This window comes from Pipistrellus kuhlii, unplaced genomic scaffold (genome assembly GCF_014108245.1).
Source record: "Pipistrellus kuhlii isolate mPipKuh1 unplaced genomic scaffold, mPipKuh1.p scaffold_m20_p_3, whole genome shotgun sequence".
Taxonomy (NCBI): domain Eukaryota; kingdom Metazoa; phylum Chordata; class Mammalia; order Chiroptera; family Vespertilionidae; genus Pipistrellus; species Pipistrellus kuhlii.
In genome coordinates, this window is record NW_023425529.1 from 43,873,376 (window position 1) to 43,899,338 (window position 25,963).

Below are 25,963 nucleotides of genomic sequence, written 5' to 3' on the forward strand. Positions count from 1 at the left end.
CGGTCAAGAGCATGTACCTTGATTGCTGGCACATCCCCAGTGGGGGATGTGCAAGAGGCAGCTGATCGATGTCTCTCTCTCATCTCATGTTTCTATCTCTCTATCCCTCTCTGTAAAAAATCAATAAAATATATATTTTTTAAATCAATTTTAAAAAATCCAAAGCTTGCTGCCCTTCCCAGCTCCTCCCAGGCCGGAAAGGACCTTGTGTTGGAGCCCAGGCCAAAAGGAACGGACTTCCTTTACTGGATTCTCACCAGTGCTTCTCGGTGATTGCTGAGCGTTAATGAGCCATGTATATGGCTTAAAAATTCTCCCATGTTTTATTTTTAAAAGTCAGCCCATCACCAATCATCCCTATTCATTCCCTCCACCATGTTCACGGTTCTGCAGAGATAAAAATAGGGGAAATAGGGCAGGAAGAAGCAATGTAGGGCGCAGTTCTGCCTTGGGCCTGCCCCATGCTGCCCCTGCCCACAGTAAGTGGAGTTGTCAGGATAGTATTGAGCACGGATGACCATGGACGTAGCAGGGAGCAAAACAACCAATTCAGGAGAGTTCTCCCCTGATGTACTGGGAAAGAATAAGTAATAACAGGCTTTCTCCTCAAAAGTATGGCTTGCTGCTTTGCGGCACTTAATCTGGGATGCTTCTGTGTATTTTCTAAATCATAGATGTCAGAGCTGGAAAAGACCTGGGCACACCCAACAGGCAGCCCTCTCTCTCCTTTTATCAGTGAGGAAGATGAGATCCAGAGAGAGGTAGTGGCTCACGCAGGCCGTACAGCTAGGTAGAGGCAGGTGAAGGAGAGTCCATGTGTTTTAGGACAACGTGACCTGAGAGGTGAGCTGGGGGTTCCCAAATCCTGGTGAGCATAGATTCTCTGCAGCCTATTTAATCAGAACCTCTGGAGTGGGACTTGTGAATCTGCATTTTTTTTTAAATTGATTTTAGGAAGAAGAGAGAGAGAGAAACACTGATGTGAGAGAGATAGGTGTACCCATCTGGACCATGAATTGAACTTATAGCCTAGGTATGTGCCCTGACTGGAAATCGAACCCATGACCTTCTGATGCATGGGATGATGTTCCAACCAACTGAGCCACCATGACTAGGGCGTGAATCTGCATTTTTTTAAAAAAGGTTACTCAGATCATTCTTAATGCAGCAGTCTGACCTAGGTCAGGAACTAGTGCTGGAGTATACCAAGGATCAGCCAACTCTGGCCCATGGGCCAGATCAGCTCTGCCCTTTGCTTTTGTATGGCTCATGAGCTAAGAAGGTTTTTGCATTTTTATCTTATTTTTAAAATATATTTTTATTGGTTTCAAAGAGGAAAGGAGAGGGAGAGAAGAGATAAAAACATCAGTGAGGAGAGAATCATTGACTGGCTGCCTCCTGCACTGGGGATCGAGTCTGCAACCTGGGCATGTCCCCTTGACTAGAATCAAACCTGCGACCCTTCAGTCTGCCGGCTGATGCTCTATCCACTGAGCCAAACCAGCTGGAGGTGGGGGTGGGTGGGGAGGGAGTGTTGCATTTTTAAATGGCTGGGGAAAATTCAAAAGAATGATATTTTTGATGTGTGAAAAGTATATGAAGTTAAAATTTTCTTGTCCATTTCTGGTTTTACTGAACACAGCCACTCTCATTTGTTTACATGTTGCCTGTGGTTACTTTTGCGCTACAGTGGCAAGTGGAGTTCTTGTAACAGAGCCTATCACACTTATATGGCCTACAGAGCCTAGAATATTTACTCTCCGACCCCTGATTTATACTGTCCTGTCTCTCATGCAAGCACAGCAAGCACCAGCATTACGAAGGGAGATTTCTAAGCTTTGAGTACTTGGTGTTGGTCCAAATAGCATCTTGCTTTATACAAAAAATTCAGTTATGAAAAATTACATATAAATAAGTATATGCAAATCTGATTATTTTAACAATGATATATGTTTTATTGTAATGCAACTTGCTACTTTGTGTATAGAGGATTTACCTTTATTTCAGGAGGTGTAGTACTAGTCTATCTGAACAGAAAGAGATCTGTTTTTATACTTGTCAGAGATACTAGATGTAAATAATTGGAAAGGAATGATGACAAACTATTTTTATTCTATGTGCAGTATTGAATACCCAAATTAATTATGAAGTTTCTACTTTCCACATAAAATGTCCTTAACAAAACCATAGTTTAATAATTCACTGAACATAACCTAGTTTCCCTCAGGATCTTCGGTCTCCTTCTTACCAACGCATCTCTGTACTGATTCAGCATCCTTGCTGCCTCCTACTTGTTTTTTTTCTTCAAGCAAGGTCCAACAATTTTAATTTCCTAGTGCCTTCCTTTTCTTTTTCTTCTCCTTCTCTTTCCTCACCTTGACATACAAGCATTTGTTTATTGACCAATCCGCACTTATCGGGCACCAGCTCCCTGCCAGGCACTGTGCAGGCCTGGTTCTGTGATAGGAAATACCCTCCCTGGTACCTCTAGGCCTCTCTTTCCATCACGGCCAAACTAAAAGGCAAGAGAAACAGAAAGGGCACAGTAGATTGCCTTTTAAATCTCGTTGCCTGTCTCCTAAGGCCGGGCGGTGACTTTGCAAAGGTCTGATGGTTTTTGGATCCTGGGACACGGGCCAGTGCTTTCACTGTTGCTCAGGCTTTTATGCCGGGGACCCCAGGGGCTCCCATTTCTCACTCACCAGAGACGCCACCCCCCACATCAGTCTTATCCTCTGCCAGATTGCCACTAAATTGCCTCTCAATCTGGCACGGTAGAAGCTGTAAAGAGGCTCTGAACTTGGCATAATGTACTGCTTTTTGCAGCGTGACCTTTGATAGGTGGTGTCCCTCTCCTGAGCTTTTGTAAAACGCATAGAGGATAATAATCCCTCCTGCACCCATACTTCACAGGAATATTATGGAGAGCTTATTTAAAAAGCTTGCCATTTTCATTCAGGGAGTTGCTATAGAAACACAGAGAAGTACAAGTATAATACTTCAGAGAGGGGCTTTTGGGAAAGTCCCGGGCTCCTGGTTCCTTTGGGAAGACAAAGTATGGAAGAGGCAAGAGCGTAGCCCTTGGTTTAACCCAGGGGTCGGCAAACTGCGGCTCACGAGCCACATGCAGCTCTTTGGCCCTTTGAGTGTTCTAACGCCACTTCTTCAAAATAGACTCGCTCTGGGTGAAAACCGACTTCTGCACACGGACCACGAAGTTTCAATCGCACTGTACGTGCGCGCCCACACGTGGTATTTTGTGGAAGAGCCACACTCAAGGGGCCAAAGAGCCACATGTGACTCGCGAGCTGCAGTTTGCCGGCTACTGGTTTAGCCTAACCCCAGGTCCGTTCTTTCCTCTTGCTTAGAGGGTCACGCTGTCCCTGCAGCAGCCCCACCACAGCCAGTGCGATGGGGATGGTACACAATGCCAGCACTGCTCCTCTGTTAGGGAGAGGATGGCAGGGCTCTGCCGGATTAAGAGAGGAATAGAAGGAGAGAGGAAAGGAGTTTTGTTTTGTTTTCAGTCTGCCAGCAAGTGTTTACTGGGCACTCCTGGGCTGAGTGTTGTATTAGAACTGTGGGACAAAAGGTGAGATTGGTTCCTGCCCAGGAAGAGCTTAAAACCTGGTTGCAGGGGTGGAAGGAAGGTAAAGAAACAAAAGCTTGCAGAGTAATGAAAGTCACAAACTCCAAGTACAATGAGTTCAGAAAAGGAAGAGCTCAGAATACTTGGAAATATTTAAAGTATCATTTAAAAAGGGGGAACTCAACCCGGCCAGATTGGCTCAATTGTTGCACCGAAAGGTTGCAGGTTCAATTCCCCAGCAGAGCACAGACCTAGGCTGCGAGTTTTATTCCCAGTCAGGAAGCATGTGGAAGGCAACGGGTCAACATTTCTCTCTCACATTGATAAGTCTCCCGCCACCTCCCTCTCTCTAAGCATGTCCTCAGGTGATGATTTAAAAAGAAAAAGCAGGACCTCAATCCAGCCCTTGCCGAGTAGAAATTGAGCCTGCAGCCTTTTGTTGCGTGGGATGATGCTCAACCCACTGAACCACACCAGCCAGGCAAAATTTACCTTTTTAAAAATATATATATTTTATTGATTTTTTTACAGAGAGGAAGGGAGAGGGATAGCGAGCTAGAAACATTGATGAGAGAGAAACATCGACCAGCTGCCTCCTGCACACCCCCCACTGGGGATGTGCCCGCAACCAATGTACATGCCCTTGACCGGAATCGAACCCAGGACCCTTTAGTCCAGAGACCAACGCTCTACCACTGAGCCAAACCGGTTTCAGCAAAATTTACCATTCTTAAGTGCACAATTCGCTGGTATTCAATATATCACCATGTTGTACAGCTGTCACCACTGTTCATTTCCAGAACGTTTTTGTTATCCCAAACAGAAACTCTGTACCCATTAAACAGTAACTCTCTATTTCCCTTACCCCACGTCCCCTAGTAAAGTCTCTTCTACTTTCTGTCTCTATGCATTTGCCTATTCCACTTACCTCATATAAATGGAATCACATAGCATTTGTCCTTTTGTGTCTGGTTTATTTCATTTAGCATACATTATAACATATTTCAGAACGTCATTCCTTTTAAAGACTGAATCTTATTCTATTATATAGACTGCATTTGGTTTTTCCATTTGTCAGTTGCCAGACATTTGGGTTATTTCCACTTTTGAAGTATTCTGAATAACACTTTTATGAATATTCATGTATAAGTTTTAATGTGAACACCTCCTTTCAGTTACACCTAGGAGTAGGATTGCTGAGTCATACGTAGCTCTGTGTTTAACTTTTGAGGAAGGAACTGCCAAACTATTTTCCAAAGTGTCTGCATCAGTTTACATTCCTATCAGTTTTTCTAAAGAAGGGTTCTAAGTTCTTCAATCCTTGACAGTACTTGTTAGTTTCCATTTTAAAAACAATTATAATCATCCTAGTGGGTGTGAAATAGTATTTCATTGTCATTTTATTTGCATTTCCTTAATGACTAATTATAGTGACCATTTTTTTCATATGTGTATTTGCTGTGTGTATTATCTGATTTGTAGAAATGTTTATTCAAATCCTCTGTCCCTTTTTAAATCAGATTATTTGTCCTTTTACTGTTGCGTTACAAAAGTTCTTTAGTCTGGCTGATACACCATTATTAGATATATAATTTGCAAATATTTTCTCCCATCCTGTGGAGTGTCTTTTCACTTTCTTGATTGTGCCATTTATTGCACAATAGTTTTGAAGTTTGATGAAGTCCAATTTCTCTCTCTCTTTTTGTTTTTTGTTTTTTTTGGTTGCTTGTGCTTTTGATGTCACATCTCGACCACTTGTCTAAACACCTTCTGTTTTCTTTTAGTAGTTTTATAGTTTTAGCTCTTACATTTATTTAGGTCATTGATCCTTTTAGTTAATTTTTGCATAGGGTATGAGGTAGAGGTCCAAATTCATTCTTTTGCATATGGTTACCTAGTTGTCCATTTATTGAAGAGACTATTCTTTCCGCTTTGAGTCGTCTTGGCATTCTTGTCAAAAATTCAATTGACTGTAGATATAAGGGTTTATTTTTGGACTCTCAATTCTATTCTATTGATCTACATGGCTATCCTTATGTTTGTACTAATCTTGGATACTGTAGCTTTGTAATAAGCTTTGAAATAGGGCAGTATGAGTCCTCAATTTTGTTCATACTTTTCAAGACTGTTTTGACTGTTCCAGTTCCCTTACATTTCTGTATGAAATTTTATGATAGCCTGTTAATTTCTGCCCAAAATGGCAGTTGAGATTTTGACATGAAGTGCATGGAATTTGTAGATCATTTAGGGGACTATTGTCATCTTAATAATAAGTCTTCTACTACATGAGGAAAAGATGTCTTCCCATGTACTTAGGTCTTAATTCCTTTTAATTATGTTTTTCTGTGTCAAATCATACTTCTTTTTGTTATATTTATTCCTGGCTATTATAAATGGAGTTTTCTTAATTTTTGGATTGTTTATTGCTGATATAAAAATACAACCGACTTTTGTATATTGATCTGGTATCTTAAAACCTTGTTGAACTTTTTTTATGAGCTCTAATAGTTTTGTATGCACATATTCCTTAGGGTTTTCTGTATATAAGATTGTTTCATCTGAACTAGAAATAGTTTTACTTGCTTAATTGCCTTATCTAGAACATCTGTTTTATAATGTTGAATAGAAGTGGAGAAAGTGGACATCCTTGTCTTATTCCTGATCAGAGGGAGAAAGCTTTCAGGGTTTCACTATGAAGTATGATGCTGGCTGCGGATTTTTTATAGATGCCCTTTATTAAGTTAAGGAAATTTCTTTCTATTTCTCTTTAGGTGAGTGTTATTTATTATGAAAGAGTGTTGTATTTTGTCACATGGTTTTTCTGCATCTATTGAGATGATCATGTGGTTATTGTCCTTTGTCTTATTAATGTTATTATATCACATTGATTGATTTTATAACATCTTTATATTTCTGAGGTAAATTCCACATGGTCATGGTACATAATCATTATATGTGCTGCTGGATTCAGTTTGCTGATATTTTGTTGAGGCTTTTAGCATCTATATTTGTAAGGGATATTAGTCTGTACTTTTTATTTCTTGTCATTTCTATCAGTTTTGTATCAAGGTAATACCTTCCTTACAGAATGAGTTGGGAAGGATGTCCTTCTCTTCTACTTTTTGGAATCATTTACAAAGGATTGGTATTATTTTTCTTCTTTAAACATTTGATGGAATTGATCAGTGAAGCCATCTGGTTGGTCCTGGACTTTCCTTTGTGGGAGTTCTTTTTTTAATGTAAGGTTCAGAAGGGTATTTATAGTATAATCCTGTTGGAAAGAGAGAGGGAAGTCTTTTTAAGGCTATAACTGGGTGCTTATATTTATAAAGAAACGTTTTGAAAAGATATACAAGTAGCAAAGGTTATCGTTGAGTAATGAGATGGGAACTTTTAGTCTTCTGTTCTTTTTTAAAAATGTGTGCATGTATTGCTTTACATAAAAAGCACTATCTAGAATGTTTAGCATTTGACCATTTGCTCTTTAACTCACACAGTGAAATGCTAGGGGTATGTATTGGCCTGTCTCCTTAAGTGCTCATGGTACAGTAGGTTCCAGCTTCTCTCTTTAGCTTCACAGTCTGTTCTCCCCTTCTCCATTTTATCTTCCATCACACTGAATCACCTGTCAGTTTTCTGAAAACAACCCTCAGTTATATGCTACTGTGCCTTTGTACATCCTATGCTACTCCTGATCCTTGTCATTCCTTCCCCCTATAGCTGACCCATTAATATCTCCTCATCTCTACTTATCCTTTTAACTATTATTTACCTTCCAAACGTTAGTTACCTTCCTTTGTGACCATGTCTCAGCTCACTCCTCGCCCTGTCATTCCCCATCCAAGGGGGTAAAGTCTCTTCCTTCTGCTGCTTGCCATACATTAGGCATATTTTTGTTACTGGACTTTGTATTTACCCTGCATCATAATTACTAGTTCACACCTATGTCTTTCCTGAAAGTACAACTTTACTCAGTTTTGTATCCCTGGAGCCTAGACACAATGCTGGGCACAAAATAGATGCTCAAGATCGTTTTTAATTGAATTGAATTAATGATATAAGAAAAGGCATTCTGGGTAGGATGAGCAATGTGAGCAAAGGCCGAAGTCATGAATTTGTAACGTGGACTAGTTTGGCAAGACAGGAAGATTTGTACAGAGAAATGTGGCTGAGAGGTTTTGGCAAGGCTGATAATGGAGGCTCTTAAAAGCCAGATGGAGCAGACTTGGTAGGTAAATATTGGTGAGTGAAGAGCCTTTCGCACTTCTTGCAAGTCTTTTATCCAATCTCTCTTCTCAGTTGGCTTACCCTGACCACCTCCTTTAAAACCACCTCCACATTCACCCTTCTTATCCCAACATTCTCTTTTTTTCCATTGCATAACACATTCAATGTAATTTACTTTTTTGTTATGTTTTTTAATTTATTGTTTGCCTTCCCCTTTGGAATATAAGCTTCCCAGCCAAGGTAGCCTTGTTCACTGGTATTTTCTAAACACCTATCAATAGAACATTGCATGGCACATAGGAGGCACTCAGCGAATCCTAAATTAATGAATTTCAGTATCTTGTTCAGAGATGGCATAGATAGCTTAGGTATATAGTTCAAATGTCTTGCTTCTGAGACATTTGTTCTGTAAAACTGCTAAAATAGTGCCATCTATTTGTAATATTATCTGGGACAGGGCTTAGGGCTTCGGGTTGGGGTTGGGGGGTGAGGGGACGTGGAAATTAGGGAAATATTGCCTTAAAGTTTCTTGCCTCAGAAACCAAATTGGGAAGTAAAAATTATAAGTACATTTGAGTTATTTTTTGCTTTAAAAATGTTGTCTTCTGTGGTGATTAATTCCAATGCTTTAATAATTTCTCTTTTTCTTTCTCCACAGACCTTTGTAGTATTAAACAGAGGGAAAACTCTCTTCAGATTTAGTGCCACGCCTGCCTTGTATATTTTAAGTCCTTTTAACCTGATAAGAAGAATAGCTATTAAAATTTTGATACATTCATATCCTTTTCTGCAAATGTGGGGTGAGGGTAGCAATTGCATGGTCTCTAGTACAAATTGGTGAATTGTGACAACTGAGTTATATGTTAAGTATTTTATCAAGTTAAGTATTTTATCCAGTGTCATTGACTGTCCCGCCAATCAGAGGTGTAGAAGGGACCGTCTGCCAAATTCTGAATGGTGAGCTTCTGCAAATTCTTCTCTTCTTAGGATGACACTGGAATGGTGTTGGTATCATTTAAAGCAGGGGTGGGGAATGTCCAGCCCGAGGGCCTGGACAGGCCAAGGCATCAAGGGTGAGTAAATTAAACATTTGACTTAAATATAGCGGCTAATTTTTAAGCTGATAATTTTGTACAGCCCGTGGATGTGCTATAAAATATCCAAATGACTCTTGGCAGAAGAAGGTTCCCCTGATTTAGAAAGACAAATAGTAGGTAACCTTTTACTAAAGTCTTACTTTTTTTTTTTTTAAGTAATATTTTATTGATTTTTTACAGAGAGGAAGGGAGAGAGATAGAGAGCTAAAAATGTCCATGAGAGAGAAACATCGACCAGCTGCCTCTTGCACACCCCCTACTGGGGATGTGCCCACAACCAATGTACATGCCCTTGACTGGACTTGAACCTGGGACCTTTCAGTCCGCAGACTGACGCTCTACCACTGAGCCAAACCGGTTTCGGCTAAAGTCTTACTTTTTAAAGTGCTCCGACTTAAGTAATTTCACCCTGAAGCAGATTATTCAGGTTTTTAATGTATTAAAGTCCAATAATATTAGAATTACAAATAGTTGAATGAATGCTGTAGAGGCCTGCCTTGGCTATTTTTTTAGTTTTTGAACAGTGAGCTTAGAAAGTATCTGAGATAGTTTCTCCAGGTTAAATGGCCTCCCTGGCACAGAGGTTTAGATTTAGATGCAGGATTGATAGGAATCTTTTCTGGTATTTTTACTCCCCTAAAACAGAAACTGTGGCCTGACTTGCAACTTGGTAAATTGGTTTGCCAAGCTTTCACCACATTTCATTAACTCGCAAGAATTTAGCACCCTGCTTCCGAAATATACCCAGGAAACTGATTTTCAGTGTAAGATTTGCTCCTATGAAATGTCCAATCTTCAGTGAGGCACCTTCGTGATCATTGTGCAAACCGTGGTCAGTGCTGTGAGGGGGAAGAAAACGTGAGAGAGTGTCGTTGGGAAATCACTCCCCACTTTCTCTCCCAGCTGTGAGTCCCCGGCTCACCCTCCCATAGAAACCTGCCATCCGTGCCAAACAAGAGGCCTCACAGGCATGTAAGCAGCATGTGGATTATAAGCAACATAGTTCTGAAATCCAAAGGCTTACAAATAAATAAATCACAATACTGGTACGTCTTCCCTTTTTATTATCAGGAGATGGGGAGTGTTTTTTCTCTTCTAACCAAAACATGTTATTTATTATTCCCTGGGGGGGTATCCAGTTGTAGTGAATAAATTCCAGCTATGCAAAGTATGTTTTCTTTTTAAAACCTCAGTAGCAGAATGAAGATGGTGAATGCCATTAGCAAGAGAGAGTGAATTAGCAACAAAGGAGATGTAGCTCCTGTGCTTGCTGAAGTGACGTGTGTGTTTGAGAAACACATACTGACCTACCGCAGCTTAATTTGTCTCAGTAGGCAGGAACGGAAAGGGCCGAGAAAGGTAGTGAATGAAGCTGAAATGGCAACCAAGTACTTGACTCTCCATAAACATCTTCCAGAATGACCAGATGAATTTGCCCCTTTGCCTAGTTCTCAGGCGTATGACGGTGTGGATGCCCTTGAAATCCTTACCCAACACGGCACAAGAGGTTTCCCAAAGTGGACAAATTCAGGACACATTGGCTATTGCCTTGCCCCCCAAGAGTAGTTCAGCTCTTTGGAGGACTAGAGGGGAAGTGAACCCTTAATTACATGTAGATTTTTAAATAATTAGTTATGCGAGATAGCTAACGATAAATGAGTGCTGAGTAATACAGATTAAATGTAATTTATCTTCTCACCCAGTGACCTTGGAGTCTGGCAGACTGTTTTTGGTTACTGTGCACAAAGGTATTTAGGGGCTTATTCCATACTTGAGGTAAAAGTGGTAGGAGAGGAAATGTTTTATCCAAAAGGAGCGTGGACGCTCTGCTGTGTTCATTCGTGACTCTCTGGTCAGGTGTGTATACACCCTGTGGAATTCTCTGGTGACCACCGTTTTCATTACCACCTCGCCTTTTCCTCCGCCTCTGTGCTTTGCCTTCTTTCAGGTCACTGACTGAGGTCTCAATGTGCAGCGTGTTTCTTCTTTTGAGAGGAAAAACTAAAGTGGTCAGACTTTGTGTCTTCTCCAATTTTGTGCATTCTCCCTTGACTCTTCTCTACAGTATTTAGCATGATCATTATGTGCACTATTTTGACCAACTGTGTATTCATGACTTTTAGTAACCCTCCCGACTGGTCGAAGAATGTGGAGTAAGTAGCTTGCTTGTTTATTTTACTGCTTGTCTAGTTCATTTTTAGTCACTGAATCTTGCTTTGCCAAAGTTTATCCATCAAGGGGGGGAAATAGTTAAGTGCCTACTTTTTGTTTCACAGAGAAGGGTGATTTAGGAACTGTCAGTAGTCAACTCTGAAAAGAGAGAGGCTCTGGGAGTTCCTACCCTTCACCTCCAGCATTTTCTGTGCTAGCTGGTGCCTTTGACTTGTTGCCACATCACCATCTTCTACCCTCCGTTCCCGACAATACTACAATACCTTCTTCTACAATATTATTTTCCCCTTCATTTTGACTTGTTTAAAGTTAAAAATAGCTCTGGGGCTGCCTCCCCTGATTTGAAGTGATCCCATACAGATGGCAGTCCAGAGGTATATATCTGGGATACCTGTCAAGACCCGGTACGGTACAAAAATTCCAAAGTTCTTGATCTGTGTGTTTCAGTTCCTTTCTCTTCCTCGCTTCTGTTTTGCTGCATTGGCTATGTCCTTTTTGTTTTGTCTCTGTTGGTTGAAGCCACACCGAGGCAAGTATATTTATTATCTTAAAAGATTTGTGTGTCCTTTCTGTCTGTTCAGAAGTTGCCTCAAGCTATCCATCTCTTTGACAGGTACACGTTCACAGGGATTTATACATTTGAATCACTAGTTAAAATCATTGCAAGAGGTTTCTGCATAGATGGCTTTACCTTTTTACGAGATCCCTGGAACTGGTTAGATTTCAGTGTCATCATGATGGCGTAAGTTCTCTGCTTACTTTTTTGGTGTTCTGGGTGCAATTGTGGATGGTTGTGTGCCTGGGTGTTTGTCTGAGAGTGTAAGTGTGAGTTTGTGGGCAGAGCTGTATGAGGAATTAAGGGATAACTATGCAAGGCCGAATGGGTTTATGCTTATGATTCTTTCTTGTGAGGGCCTCTGTTCAGGCCGTGACAGCAGGTTTATATGGGAGAAGGTAAGCAGAGGCTTACAGCTGGGAAAGAAAGTAGAAAGTGATTTTCTAATAATGCTCTCTCGGGTTTTCTTTCCCCTCATAATACTGACCGAGGATTATTACACATTTAGCATTAGTGTACCTTGATGAAGACTTGAAATTTTATAGGTGCAAGTCTTAAACTGAAGATCAGTGTCCTGGGTATATTTTATCACATTTAATTTCATGAGGCTAGCCAGATGTTATAGACTTCAGGGCACATTTCAGAATCACAACATGAGCCAAGATCTATGCAAACTGGTTGATTCCTAACGAAATACCAGAACTTCAAACGATTGCTAGAGAACAACGTAGCTCCACGCGGTATGCTCATGCTCATAGTGATTTCTGTTGTTATAACAATGAAAAGGTACACCTGGGGAACTTGGCCGATGGTAGGAGAGTGACAGCAGACTTTACTGCCAGGTTGGGAAAGTGCTTGAAGGTTTGGTAGAGGGGATAGACTGTTGTATAGATTGTATGTGAGTTCTGCTGGGTGCATGCAGATGTGTACGAGACTGAGTGTACGTATGGGTCTGAGCATCAGATGGAAAGATGTATTTCCTCTGTAAAATGTGAGTAAATGATATGCATCAAATATTTGTAACTGGAACTTTGACTTTCTAGAACTTTGAATTTCTAGCTTTCCAGCATTATGAAAATGAACACTTTTGTGTTCATTTGAAATTTAAGTGTCCTTGCTTGGCACAGAACTGGTGATAAAATGGGCATTTAGTATAATATTTGCTCTGATATCATGATCTGGATTTTCCTGAGCCCTGCTTTTGTGTGTCATAGGCTGAAGCTTCATCTGTAGGCATAACTGCAAAGATACGCAAACAGCTTTTGGATAAGTCATATATACAGACACTTAGGCATTTTTGCCATTGTCAGCTAAGGAGTTATTTTAATGTATATTTAGTTTTATGGGGCTCCTGCTACAGAAATTTGTCTCCTTTTCCTAAGAAATTGTTCACAAAACATGGGACATAAGACTTTGTTACCTCCTGGCCTCAAGTGATTGGCCCGAGAGTGATCATTCTGACTCAGACCCGCATATCACAACACTGATTAAGAGAGTAAAGCTCCAGGAATCTCCTGGTTGTATCCATTCTTTCAAATATACTTTTAAATTCTCCTTGCCCATTTAAAAACAAAAACAAAAAACTGTTCCTTAAATGTTTATATGTTGAAACTTTTCTTTTTCAAGGAAAAAAAAAAATGAAATCATAGCTTGTGTATAAGACCCTTCTTCCCCCCCATCCTCAAACCCTCGCCCGGTGGCACCATTACAAGTTAACTTTGGTTTGATTCTGCAGGTATATAACAGAGTTTGTAAACCTAGGCAATGTTTCAGCTCTACGCACTTTCAGGGTACTGAGGGCTTTGAAAACTATTTCGGTAATCCCAGGTAAGATGGCCCGGGGTTGGTGTTAGGTGTTGGGTTAGGGCCCTGACGTGACGTATTGTACTTTTTGTTTTGCTGTGGTTTTGTTTTCTTCCTTTGGCGTTTGTGTTTGTGCCTGTGTTTGTCATTTGTGTCTGTGTGTGACCTCCCTCACTGCAGATATGTGACAGAGTTTGTGGACCTGGGCAATGTCTCAGCGCTGAGAACGTTCAGGGTTCTCCGAGCTTTGAAAACTATCTCTGTGATTCCAGGTGAGAAAACTTAAACACAGGCTGGCTTTGCCTCATCTCCTCTTTGCCCGCCATTCATTTTGTCCACCGCATTCTAAACCGGTGTCAGCACATTCAGTATGGCCTTGCATTCCGCATGTTTTTACCTGGAGACGTCCGCTGGAATGGCCCTTCGGGCACTTTCTCCGACAGTGCTTGCCAGGCATGCAGCCCCCATTCCATCCATGCTTCTGAAAAAGCACGTGCTTAAGAACCACTTGGATTTCACAATATTGAGAAAATTGTCACAGAGCTAAGCTGTCTCTTTGAATATAAACCGTTTGCTTTCTGGCCTCATGGAATTACAGTAATTTTAACATTCACCGTCATTCCATCGCTTACGATTTCAAGGCTTCCTATCGCATGATTTGCTGATGGGATGTTACTCAAAGAATTGTACTTTTATTGTTACTGTGTTAATGGGATCATTTAATCACATGAGAAACCTACCCAGAAACTAGTCCAGTATTTTAGACAAACTGGAGACCCAGTGCATGAATTCGTGCACTGGTGGGATCCCTTGGCCTGGCCTGTGGGATCAGGCTGAAACTGGCGCTCCGACATCCCCTGAGGGGTCCTGGATTGCAAGAGGGTGCAGGCCAGGCCCAGCGAGCCCACCAGGATCGGGGCTGGGGAGGGACATGGGAGGTTGGGCCAGCTAGGGAGGGATCTTGGGAGAGCTCCAGGGATCCAGCTCATCTCACTCAGTCTGGATAAGCTGGGCCCCAGCAGCAAGCTGAACTACTGGTCAGAGCATCTGCCCCCTGGTGGTCAGTGCACATCATAGTGAGTGGTTGCATAGCCTTGGCATATCATTAGCATATTACACTTTGATTGGTTGAACCGCTGACCAGTCGACCAGACACTTAGCATAATAGGCTTTTATTATATAGGATTTAGGAACCTTTGAGTTAGTGAACTGAACCTTAATAATTACTGTTAATCACCTTCTATGTCTGTTTCATTAATAAGAACCAGTAGACATATAGTCAGAGACCATTCTCAAACATATATCCCAGTGAAGCATATGCAGGTGCTGTTAAAAAAAATCAAAGGTAAGATAAAATTCATCTGGAGGTATGGGCTAGCAAAAAGTACATAAATTTGAGAAGAAAGGAAAGGAATCAGTGAGTGGTTAAAAGGTTGCTTTTCTTTTTGGTCCTGGTTGACCTAACTCAGTAGTCCTTAACCTTGAAGGTTTTGGATCCTTTTGAGAATCAGATCAAAATTTATAGACCCCCCCCTTGAAACCCACATGTGGGCCCCAGGTTAAGATGCCTTAATTTAGTTTAAATCCTTGCTACCTGATAATATTGAACTATCTCTTAAAGAGCAGTCTGGATGTCTAGTAGGAAAGATGTTTTCATTAGTCTTGTGAGCCTAGGATACACTGGCAGTAACATGGCAGAAGTCAAGACTATATTATTGCCGATGGGTTGTTTTCAGGCAAGAGACCAGACTTCCTGTTGCACTTCTGTAGAAACAGGGACATGAAGAACAGAGGCATCTGATTTCTCTATCACGCGGTTCTTCTCCTTGTGGCTGGCTCAGAAACATTTCTCTTTTCCCCTTTTTAACGTTATCTAAATACACAGTATTAGAGGGAAACACAAAGGTTGAATCCTAGAGAGGACAGATGTAGAATGTAGCTTAACCAGAACTCCAAGGAAGGTAAACTCCGTTCCTCCATTTATAAATTTGGGCCATGAGTGGGCCAGTGATTGAGCCCTACTAAAAATGAATTCCTTTATTTGTAGCTATGGGAACTTACTCCTTATCAATAGAGTTTGGGTATCAGTTGGAGTATTTCCTTCTTGGCAAAAACAAAGACAAAACAACAAAACCCATCCCTGGCTTTCCAAGGATTAGTTTCTAGCCTTTTAAATTCGTTTGATGGAAAGTCCAGCTCATCCTTCAGGCAGCCTCATTGGTAGTGGTCTGATCCATAGGCAGGTCTTGTCTTTTTTTTTTTTTTTTTTTTTTTTTAAAGCATCTGGAGCACCATGCCTTTACTCCTTCTGTTTTTCCTTTGATCTCTTTCCTCCTCTGGCCTCTTTTTAAATATGATCCCATGTTTCTGCTCACTTCCTCCAGCGTATTCCACAAGGCATCTGTCTCTTTATGTTCTTGTGATCTCAGAACTTCTCTTCCAGAATTAAATTGGAAAGCTGTGTTCTGTTCACTAACTAGGGCAGCAGATGCTATCTCTGGTCTAGCTTTTAGCTTCTGTCTCTGTGCTATCTGGTTAATTTCTGACCACAGCATTACTGCAAGATAGCTTTTGACGGGTGTCACATTATTCATCCTTAATACTCCAGTATGCTATATATAAATAAACACAGTTTCTGGTGCATAGCAGTGCTCCATAAGTGATTGTAGTAGTAGCAGTTATTATAAAGAAGAAAGGATTTGTATCAAAATTTAGACATCGGCTTCACAGATTGAAATTGACTTCTGAATTATTATTTCTAGAAGCACTCCAAATGAGCTGGCTTTGGGAGGTTACCTGGAATGTAACTTTTAAAGGATAATAAAGCCAATAAGAGTTCTCTGTCAGTGAGTGATATAACTGATAACTTGAGCTAGAATGTGACTTCTAATCCTAAGTTCTGTTTTTCACATTCTACATAGAGTTAGTAAGAGAAATCCAGAGTTAAGTGCTTCTTTGGTAAATGATGCCTCCCTCGAGAGATACTTCTGCCATCCTAGGTAAAGTTCTGAACTTGCCTGATTCACTTTCTCCCATGGAGGCTGTGGTCCTCTTCCTACCCTGCCTGTTACCCGAGTCTCCTCCCAAGGTGGGAGCACCAGTGCAGGAGTCAGTAGACCTGGGCCATCTCTAGATCGGAAATCTAAGTCTTTTTAACTCCGCTGTTGTAGAGCTGGGATATATTTCTCTCTTAGTAAGAACTATTGTTTTTCGTACCACATTTTGTCATGGACCACTTCGGTGGAATTATTGCTTCCTTTGCCTTTTCCTGTTCCCAGTTTGATTATAGGTTTTTGCCAGAGCTGTCACAAACAAGTGCGATCAACAACAGAACTGGCACGGCGCCTGCAAGATCTCACAAAGCTCCCCAAGTCTCCGTTCCCTTCCTGAGAGTCCTCCCTGGCCCCCTGAGAGTCCTCCCTGGCCTGGGGCACTCACCCGGCCCACCTGGCCCGCGCTGTCCTTCCTCGGAGCAGCTTTGGTAGATATTCAGCCTGCATGAGGGCTGCTGGGACTCCCCGAAGACTGGAGAGTACAGTGCACTAGTGAGCTCCAGCCTTTGGTACAGGAGAAGCTTTGAATTAGAGCTGCCTTTTAACTTAGAAAAGACCCAGACCACATTTTGACCCTTTTATATGCTAATTTGAGACCTGGATATGTGTCGTTCATGTTTCCATTTTGCTTCAGAGGTCTTGACATGGAGAACAGTGCACACAAACTCTGTGCTAAATCTTACAGAAGGAGTCCCTTTTTTTTTTTTTTTTTTGTCTGGAATTTTCCAGATTCAACTTGATATTTAAGTCTTCTGTGTAGAAAGTCAGATGTCTTAAAACTTAGTTTTCAGTTTATATTTATCGAGGAACTGCATACAAAAATTCTTAGTGACTTTGTTAGAAGTTTCATCTTCTGTATGCTTTGACTGTGTGCGTAGGACGGGCAGGCCCAGTGGTAGGGTGGAATCTCAAAGCAGGCGTCTCGGGTTTTTCTTAGGGAGAATCACTCACCTAATGGTGTGAGTGAGACCAGGGCGGAGGGCCGCACACACCACTTCCTTCACTTCCACCACTGAATGGTTCCCCCAAAGCACTTCGACCTCTCTCTTCGTCAGCATCGGTTCTCTTCAAAGTTGCAATTTCTTGATTAATTTTCTCTTGGGTTTTTTATTTTTCTGCTTTCATTTCTGTGACTTTCTCTTTTAACTGGGGGGTCAGATAAGAAGAAGCAGGGAGAAGAATGATGGGCCTTCTCCTTCCCAACCCAAATTTGCATTTAAGAAAGCATTTTCTTTAAATGTATACATTATGAATATGCCAATTCCTAGTGAAGGGAGATAGAAAGTGTTTTAAGACTCCGTTTAGGCTCATTGTTTCTCTTAAAAATATTCTAGTTATTAATCCAGTTGCTTTTATATTTCTCCTTTATCCACATTGCATTCTCAAAAAAGGTAACTAAAGTTTAACACAGTGGCCCCACCCGTGTGGCTCATCAACCAGTGAACCAAGAGATCACGGTTTGATTCCTAGTCAGGGCACGTACCCAGGTTGCGGGTTCAGTCCCCAGGGTGGGGCGTGCAGGAAGTAGCCAATTAATGATTCTCTCTTCATTGATGTTTCTATCTCTCTCTCCCTCTCCTTCCTCTCTGAAGCCAATTTTTTAAAAAAGTTTAACACAGTGTCCTAACTGGAAAAACATGGGACACATGGGGTCCCGCGAGACCTACCTTCGAGAGCTAGTTTAGTTTTGTCAGACTTTGTGATTTGAATCTGGTCTCAAGTAAATAAATTTGTGGCCCCCAAACCTCTCCCAAATTACTCTCGATCTGCAGAACCTTCAAGAAGTATCCTTGTGAGGATTTAATCTGCAGCAGCAACGTTGACCTGAGTGGTTTACTCCCAGCACTTGTCTGGGCCAAACCGGGCCCTGGGAATTGGGGGACTTTTTTTCCCTGGGCGAGCGGCTGCTGCCTGTTGCTGTGGAGGCCTGTTCCAGTGTGAATTTCGTAGGACAATTAGCACACGTTGCTTCAGACCAGTTAGATTTCTCAGCCTGCGCCACAAACTGGGAAATATTGTATAATGTACTTTATTTGTCGTCTGGCATTGCCAAAGTGGAGGTTTTTGGTCCCAATATGCATGGCTGGTTTCCCTGGACGAGACACCATCAGACTTCGTTCATTTGCTTAAGCAATTGTGGTGGCTTCACCTACTTCTCGGAATTCATTAAACGTCTGACTTCTTCTCAGGTGCGGACCTTTCTGTGCATGGGGTCTAGTCATCTTTCCTCGATCTATAAGTAGATGTAGTAACTGCTCTGCTCAGACATCCCAGTGCTAGTTAATGCTAGCCTTTTCCAAGAGTTCTTGCTGTCCAAATTGCCCCCACATGGCTGCTGTTGCACACTCTGTTGTGTAGGAGTCATTTGAAGGAGCATTCTGCTCTGTTTTGGATAATCATTTTCAGTCGGTATCTTGCTTGTTCTGGTGAGTGAGCCAATGGAAGAAGCAAGACAACTTGTCTTCGCAGACAGGACAGTGCCAGTCTCCATTCTCCTACATACCAGGTGAGGGATTCTACCAGCAGCTGCTCGCCTTTATTGGCCTGTGTTGGTGGTATCAGGGAGCACTTTTGCTTGGCTGCACTTACTAGTAATGGCGGCCACTGCTGTCAAGACTTGAGTTTAAGAAATGCATTGGTGGCGTCATTTCCATAAATTGGCATCGATGTCCGCAAACATAGTTGTTTGCAATTATCAACCCTAATGAAAGGAAAGAGTCCTGGCTGAGAGCGTTGTACAATATAGTGACATTTATATTTAATATTGTTTTCTATCTCTCTCTCTTCCCAAAAAATTAATATTGCTATGCAATCGAGTGCCAACCTTGACCCGCAGGCATTAAGCTACACCACCTTTCTTCTGAATCCTGTAGTTTCCTCTAATTTTCTCCTAGCAATCTGGGTGAGAATCTTTGATAATAAACTTTTTAGGTGGCCATAGGTAATGTTATTTAGTTTAGATTATTCTTACTTAGTTAAGATTTGTTTCTTTAACCCCTCTGAATTATAAATAGTTGAATGCAATTTCCAATCTAAGCTTCTACTTCAGACTTCAAGCTGAAAGAACTCCCTCCAAGAAGTTGATCTATTTTCAAGTAAAACACTTAAAGTATTTTTAAAAATACATTTTTATTGATTTCAGAGAGGAAGGGAGAGAGAGATAGAAACATCAATGATGAGAGAGAATTGGCTGCCTCTTGCACACTCATCCCTCCCCCCACCCACCACTGGAGATCAAGCCCACAACGTGGGCATGTGCCCTGACCAGGAATGGAACTGTGACCTCCTGGTTCATAGATCAATGCTCAATCACTGAGCAACACTGGCTGAGCTGAAGAATTTTTTTTTACACTTTTCTGGACTTGGGTTTACACTTTTCTTCAGCAGTGACATGTGGTTTAGGCAGAAGAGCTGGTAAGCCAGCTGTTTGTGAGTGTAAGAGTCCATTCCCAGGAAAGAGATGAGTTCTGTGTATGGGTGGTGTATTAGCTGAGCATCTTTGGTTGCAGGATACAGTAGTACTTCAGGAATCTAAGGGCTGGAATGTTTTGGGCTCTTGAAAGCCAGTGAAACAGAATGTAGAGCCAGAAAGCCCCAGATAACAGAAGTACTTTGTCTTCCTTCCTCTTGCTTCTCTCCATGTTTCTATGATATTTCCCTTTTCTGTCTCTTAGCATACTAAACGCCTTTACTTTTCAGATGTATTCTGATTTAATAGCTACCACTTAGCTCCCAAGTTTATATGAAAAGACTACCGGACTCTCTCTTGTCCTGTTTCAAATTTCTGGAGGAAACCATCTGGATTTAAATCAGATGTCTAGCCCTGGCTGGTTTGGCTCAGTGGATAGAGTATCGGCCTGTGACTGAAGGGTCCCAGGTTTGATTCCGGTCAAGGGAACATGCCCGGGTTGCGGGCTTGATCCCCAATCCCCAATATAGGGGATGCAGGAGGCACCTGATCAGTGATCCCTTTCATCCTTGATGTTTCTTTCTCTCTTTTCCTCTCCCTTCTTCTCTGAAATCAATAAAAATAAAATAAAGTAAGTCAGATGTCTATCCTGTCATCTGTAACGTACTAACAAGGTCACTTCCTATAAGCAAGGTTGCTAGGAGCCCACCATTATGAAAAGGAGTTGGGAGTGGAGGGAGGGAAGTCTGAGCTCTTGGCCAGGAATGTGCTATTACATGGGCTTGGATGGAATCATCCAAAGAGTTCCTAGCCTAGGAAAATCAGATTAGACTCAGGCTAAAATTGTATGGCTATTTTTCAAATGTATTTATTTATATTACATTTTTGTATTATTATACACTTGTTACTTGTACAAATGGCAGCTTACAGCTCATTTCTCAATTTATATTTTTAAAAATATTTCTTAATTGATTTCAGACAGGAAGGGAGAGGGGGAGAGAGATAAAAACATCTATGATGAGACTTCTCTATCAGCTGACTCCTGCACGCCCTTAAAGCCTGCAGCTAAGGATCTAGCCTTTAATTGGGCATGTGCCCAGACCAGGAATTGAACTGGGGACCTCAACCACTGAGCCATACCAGTGGCTCTCAGTTTATTTAAAGTAGAAATAGAAAAGGTGTTGCACAATCATCTGGTGTGATTGTCTGAACCATTCGGGAGAAATGGTTGAATAGAATCTCGATAAAGAAGCCCAGGAAAAGAAACTCTATAAACATTCTTCAGAGACCTGTTCAACTCCCCTTTTTTAAAATCAGTCTCTGACTCTGAAAACAGAGCTGTATAATTTTAGGGGCCCAGAATTGAATTATTGACCCAGTATAGACCTGCCCCAATCCAGCCAAATAAAATGAAGGCCTTTTCTATTCCTCAGAAACTTAAGGAAATAAGTTCCATAACACCGGAATGATTTTTACTTCTCTATGGCTGCCTTCTATTTTATACCACCAATACCATCTTACTTAGCTCTGTGATTGTGTTACAGTTTATCAGGGCCTTCAGAATATAAGATTGAAATTCCAGCTACTTAATCTCAAACAAATGTCTCTGACTTGTTTTAAAAGGCTTTTAGAGCAAATTCCTCAGCTTCTCTTCCAGTGCCCATGGATTCCTATGTTTGTCCACATCCTGTGTGGGAGGACAGGAGACTGAAAAGTGACTTAAACTTGTTCTGAAACACAGGGGGTCATAAAGCAGTAGCTGAGCCAGAACCAGAATTCCTGCTTTCTGATTCCCTGTCTGCTGTTGTCTGCACAGCCTGGGAAAAGGAGTCAGGTTAGAAATGCCTTGTGTCCTGGAGCCCAGGCAATTTCTCTCTGACCTGGTGGCAACATGGAAGGCCCACTCTATAAGAACGCACAGGGGTCTACACTCTTTGCATCTCTACGGTTTGACTCTTACCCCCTCCCCCCCATCCTTTAACTTCTCTTAGATCCCTTTCAGGATATCGGTGTGAGGGGGGAAAAAATTCTCATTAATTTAATCTTTCAATAAAAATATATTAATACTAAGTGACTGTTTGTGCCATGCCCATTACTACTGTTGGACTCAGAAAATCCCATTTGACTGAAATTTGAAAATTCTAGGTAGTTTCTTGAAAAAGAAGAATCATGTTCATATCACCTATTTATTAGACCATCATCATATGAGGTTAGCCATACAGTGTCATTATCACAATCCTATGTCTTTGAGGAGGGCAGCGTATGTATAATAGTGATGGCTAAAGGAGTGTTAAGTGCCAGGTACTATTAATATAATTGATATTTTGCATTCATTATCTTAATGTAAACCTCACAACAACCCAATGAGGTTGGTATGATAAATGCATTTTTATAGATGAGTAAACTGAGGTTGAGACAAAAATGGTTAACATTTGAGTCATTTACTGTGCACCAGGTGGTGTGTTAAGTGCTTATATGAATCATGCTTAATCCTCACAAGAGCCCTATAATACCCAACCAGAATTATCCCCACTTTAATGATGAAAAGTATGACATTCCAAGAGGTTGGTTATTTTGCTCAGGTCACAGAAGTAAAAAGTATCACTTGGTTAAGGTTAGTTATTGTCTACCCGGCCTCACACTTCAAAGCCAGGATAGGGATTTCCCTGTGTTTCCACCCAATAGTCTTGCCTTCAGAAGTCGATCAGAGACGAGATTCCTCCTGAGGCCCGTGTCTGCCTCCTGCCCGTCTGGGGCGTGGCACCCCGGAGTGCCAGTGCCTTGTTGGCCGGGTCCTGTGGATAGTCCGATGTCTGGCCATGCCCAGGAGAGCCATGCAGACCCACTCTTGACCCAAACCTCATGAACCCACAACCATATTTTTCTGTCTCCAGTCACTGATCTCTTCCTGTGTAATTAAGAAATCTGCCTGCAGGTTCGAACTTAAACCAGTAGCTTGCGTTTAAACCTCAGATTCAAGTGGATTACATATTTTTTATTTTGTTTTAAATGTAGAACAATAAAAGTTCAGTTGTAGAAAACAGGGCATATATGTGATATAGAAAAGGTGTGTTTTTAAATGGAAAGACAAACCATACTCAATTGCTAATAATTAACCCTTCCAACACATTAGCATTTCCAGAGCTCTTGCACCTTCTATTATTGCACCTTCTCACTTACTGGCTGTCAAGCTTCCAGTAGTCTGATTTCCAACCCGCAAGCCTCCTCAATTCCGGGTTTTCCCATTTGTTTATTCAGCTAATATCATATTTACCAAGTACCCGCTGTGTTATAGAAAGAATAGATACAGCTGTGAAAAAAGCTGATGCACTTAGTTATAACCGCGATAGAAGCTACAGAGGAGAGCATACGGTGCTATTAAAATACTAATAGCAATGGGGGAGGGAGAAGAGTTGTGAAGTCAGGGAAGGTTTTCTGGGGGGATTGATATTTCAGTTGAGACTAGAAGGATGAGCAGGAGTCAGGCAGGTAGGACAGGGGAGCAGAAAGAAGAGTTCCAGGCAAAGGGACGAGCAGATATGAAGATCCCGAGGCAGTGAAAGCTTGACTCGTTTAGTTGCTGAGAAGCAAAGACAGGAAAGTGCTTCCTGGCAGAAGCCCTTGGTGCCGAGAGCCACATGTTGGAGAAGGAACTTTTCTTTTTAAAAGTGAGTGGCTTAAAAATTGGTCCTTCTGGAGGAAGTGGCGATGTTGCTGACCCAATGTTATTCTCATGACATAAAAGACCAAATGGCCTTGCTTCAGGGTGGTGCTGTGGAGGGGAGTGGGCGCCAGTAGCTCAGGAGGGGGTTGGGGGAGGCGGGGAGGGCTGTGGGGTGGCTCTGATTCTGGGGCTTCTGTCTCCTCAGGCCTGAAGACCATCGTGGGAGCCCTCATTCAGTCCGTGAAGAAGCTGTCGGATGTGATGATCCTGACAGTGTTCTGCCTGAGTGTGTTCGCCCTGATCGGGCTGCAGCTGTTCATGGGGAACCTGCGGAACAAGTGCGTGGTGTGGCCCATCAACTTCAACGAGAGCTACCTGGAGAACGGCACCAAGGGCTTCGACTGGGACGAGTATATCAACAACATAAGTAGGTGGTCCCTCTCTGAAAGGGAAACGTGTCTCTGGTTTGCACAGCCAGAAGCCACCCCGGGCCTTCAGAAAGGTCGCTGGGCCAGGCAGGAGGCCAGTGCCTCCTGAGGGAGCTCTGGGAGGCACTTCCCTTCCTGGAGGTGGGGTTGTGCTCAGAAGCCCCCCCCCCCCACGCCCCCACTCCTCTCCTGTAAAACCAACGTGAGACTGTAGCTTTGCCACGCGTGTTTTGAAAATCAGGCTCAGTGGCTTGATAGAAATTCTTGTTTCCCCTAATTGGGTTGCCTGAGGCATTTAAACATTTGGTCTAGGACAGAGGTCGGCAAACTCATTAGTCAACAGAGCCAACTATCAACAGTACAATTGAAATTTCTTTTGAGAGCCAATTTTTTTAAACTTAAACAAACTTCTTCTAACGCCACTTCTTCAAAAGAGACTCGCCCAGGCCGTGGTATTTTGTGGAAGAGCCACACTCAAGGGGCCAAAGAGCCGCATGTGGCTCACGAGTCACAGTTTGCCGATGACAGGTCTAGAATATACCTCTTAAGCATTCTTAATCCTGCAAGATCTCAGTAATTAATCTGGTCTAGGGAGTCAAGTAACTTCTAAAACATCATTTGATCCTATTATAGTGAAGGAATTTTAATCATTTCATTTCAGGAATCAAAGCACTTTAAGGAACATTAGGTGTAGTAATACTTCTATGAAATGATGGGGGAAAGTTAACAATATCACTATTAGTCACTCTTGAGGAAATAAAAGCAATTAAGTAGCTGAAAGAAAATGTTGCAAAGGGGATTTTAGGGACACATAAAATTAAAGGAAACACGCCTCCCATTTACTATAGGACATGATAACTGGTGATCAGTGAGGGTTTCTAGTTTAACTGTGGTACAGAGAAGATATAAGGACAGAGGATAAAGCTATATAAACATATTCCAGCTTAGAAAACCCTCGTAAACCCCTTGGAGTTGGGTACTGGAACCTGGCATGTAGATTTGAAGTAAGAGTGGAAGTCAGATGTCTGGGAAAAGAACATGCATTAAGGGCTTTATGGCAGCACTTTTAATTTTTAAATACAAATAGGAAAATTATGGGAAAGAATTCTTATCAGGTTTCATGGCTGTAAGAAAATATTTATATGAGCCGAAAATCAATAACTCTCTCTGCTGGGACTAGTTAGGGACAGTGTAACCTTATTCTCTCATTCACTGTAATCTGCCTTGTTCATTTCCTGCCTCTTCAAACTCTTCTAGCAAATTTTTACACAGTCCCTGGGATGCTTGAGCCTCTGCTCTGTGGAAACAGTTCTGACGCCGGGTAAGTCGCGCACCTAATTTTACTCTCCTCCCTTAAAATAAGGTTTCAGATAAAACAGGCAATGCTTTCACTTTTCTTTGTGCTCATATAGTAGGCCCTAATTGGATCTAACATTTTGGGGCTAACGATTTTTTTCTTTAAAAATTGACCTGACTACTTTGTTTCTTTCCTCCTTCTTCTCTTTCTTCTTTTTAAAAATTCCCATTTGTTGGCCTGGCTCTATAGATGGTTATTTATTGTCTCCAGGGTCACAGAGATGACTTAGGGGACTGTTGAAAAGCCCTGCGCTTCCCTTTCTTTCCTCAGGCAATGCCCAGAGGGATACCAATGCATGAAAGCAGGAAGGAATCCCAACTATGGTTACACAAGCTTTGACACGTTCAGCTGGGCCTTCTTGGCATTGTTTCGCCTTATGACCCAGGACTATTGGGAAAACTTATATCAATTGGTAAGTAATTCCTCTTTTTCAAGTGCTGCCTCTGTTTGTTTTGGGGTTGTTTGTTTGTTTGTGATAATGTTTGCATGAGGTTATGTGGGATTGGGCACATTCTATGTAAGAGACCTTTAGTGAAGACATCATATAATCACCTTAGGATGTTATTTCTCTGTCCTATAAAGTTAAGTGAATTCTTTCAGCTCCTGTC

At 41.7% G+C, this 25,963-nt stretch overlaps 1 protein-coding gene across 4 annotated transcripts in view; it reads left to right on the forward strand.

Moving 5' to 3' along the window:
- The window catches only part of SCN8A (sodium voltage-gated channel alpha subunit 8), a 178,920-nt gene that overhangs the window by 75,724 nt on the left and 77,233 nt on the right, over positions 1-25,963 (forward strand). For 2 of the 4 annotated variants that reach the window (XM_036456540.2, XM_036456543.2), the window contains exons 3-9: positions 8,475-8,593; positions 10,977-11,066; positions 11,699-11,827; positions 13,377-13,468; positions 23,776-23,997; positions 25,256-25,319; positions 25,626-25,767. In XM_036456540.2, coding sequence (XP_036312433.1) covers positions 8,475-8,593; positions 10,977-11,066; positions 11,699-11,827; positions 13,377-13,468; positions 23,776-23,997; positions 25,256-25,319; positions 25,626-25,767 — 858 coding nt within the window. Of the gene's footprint in view, positions 1-8,474; positions 8,594-10,976; positions 11,067-11,698; positions 11,828-13,376; positions 13,469-13,624; positions 13,717-23,775; positions 23,998-25,255; positions 25,320-25,625; positions 25,768-25,963 lie in introns of all 4 variants that reach the window. The other 2 variants (XM_045587995.1, XM_036456542.2) reach the window with 1 other exon arrangement.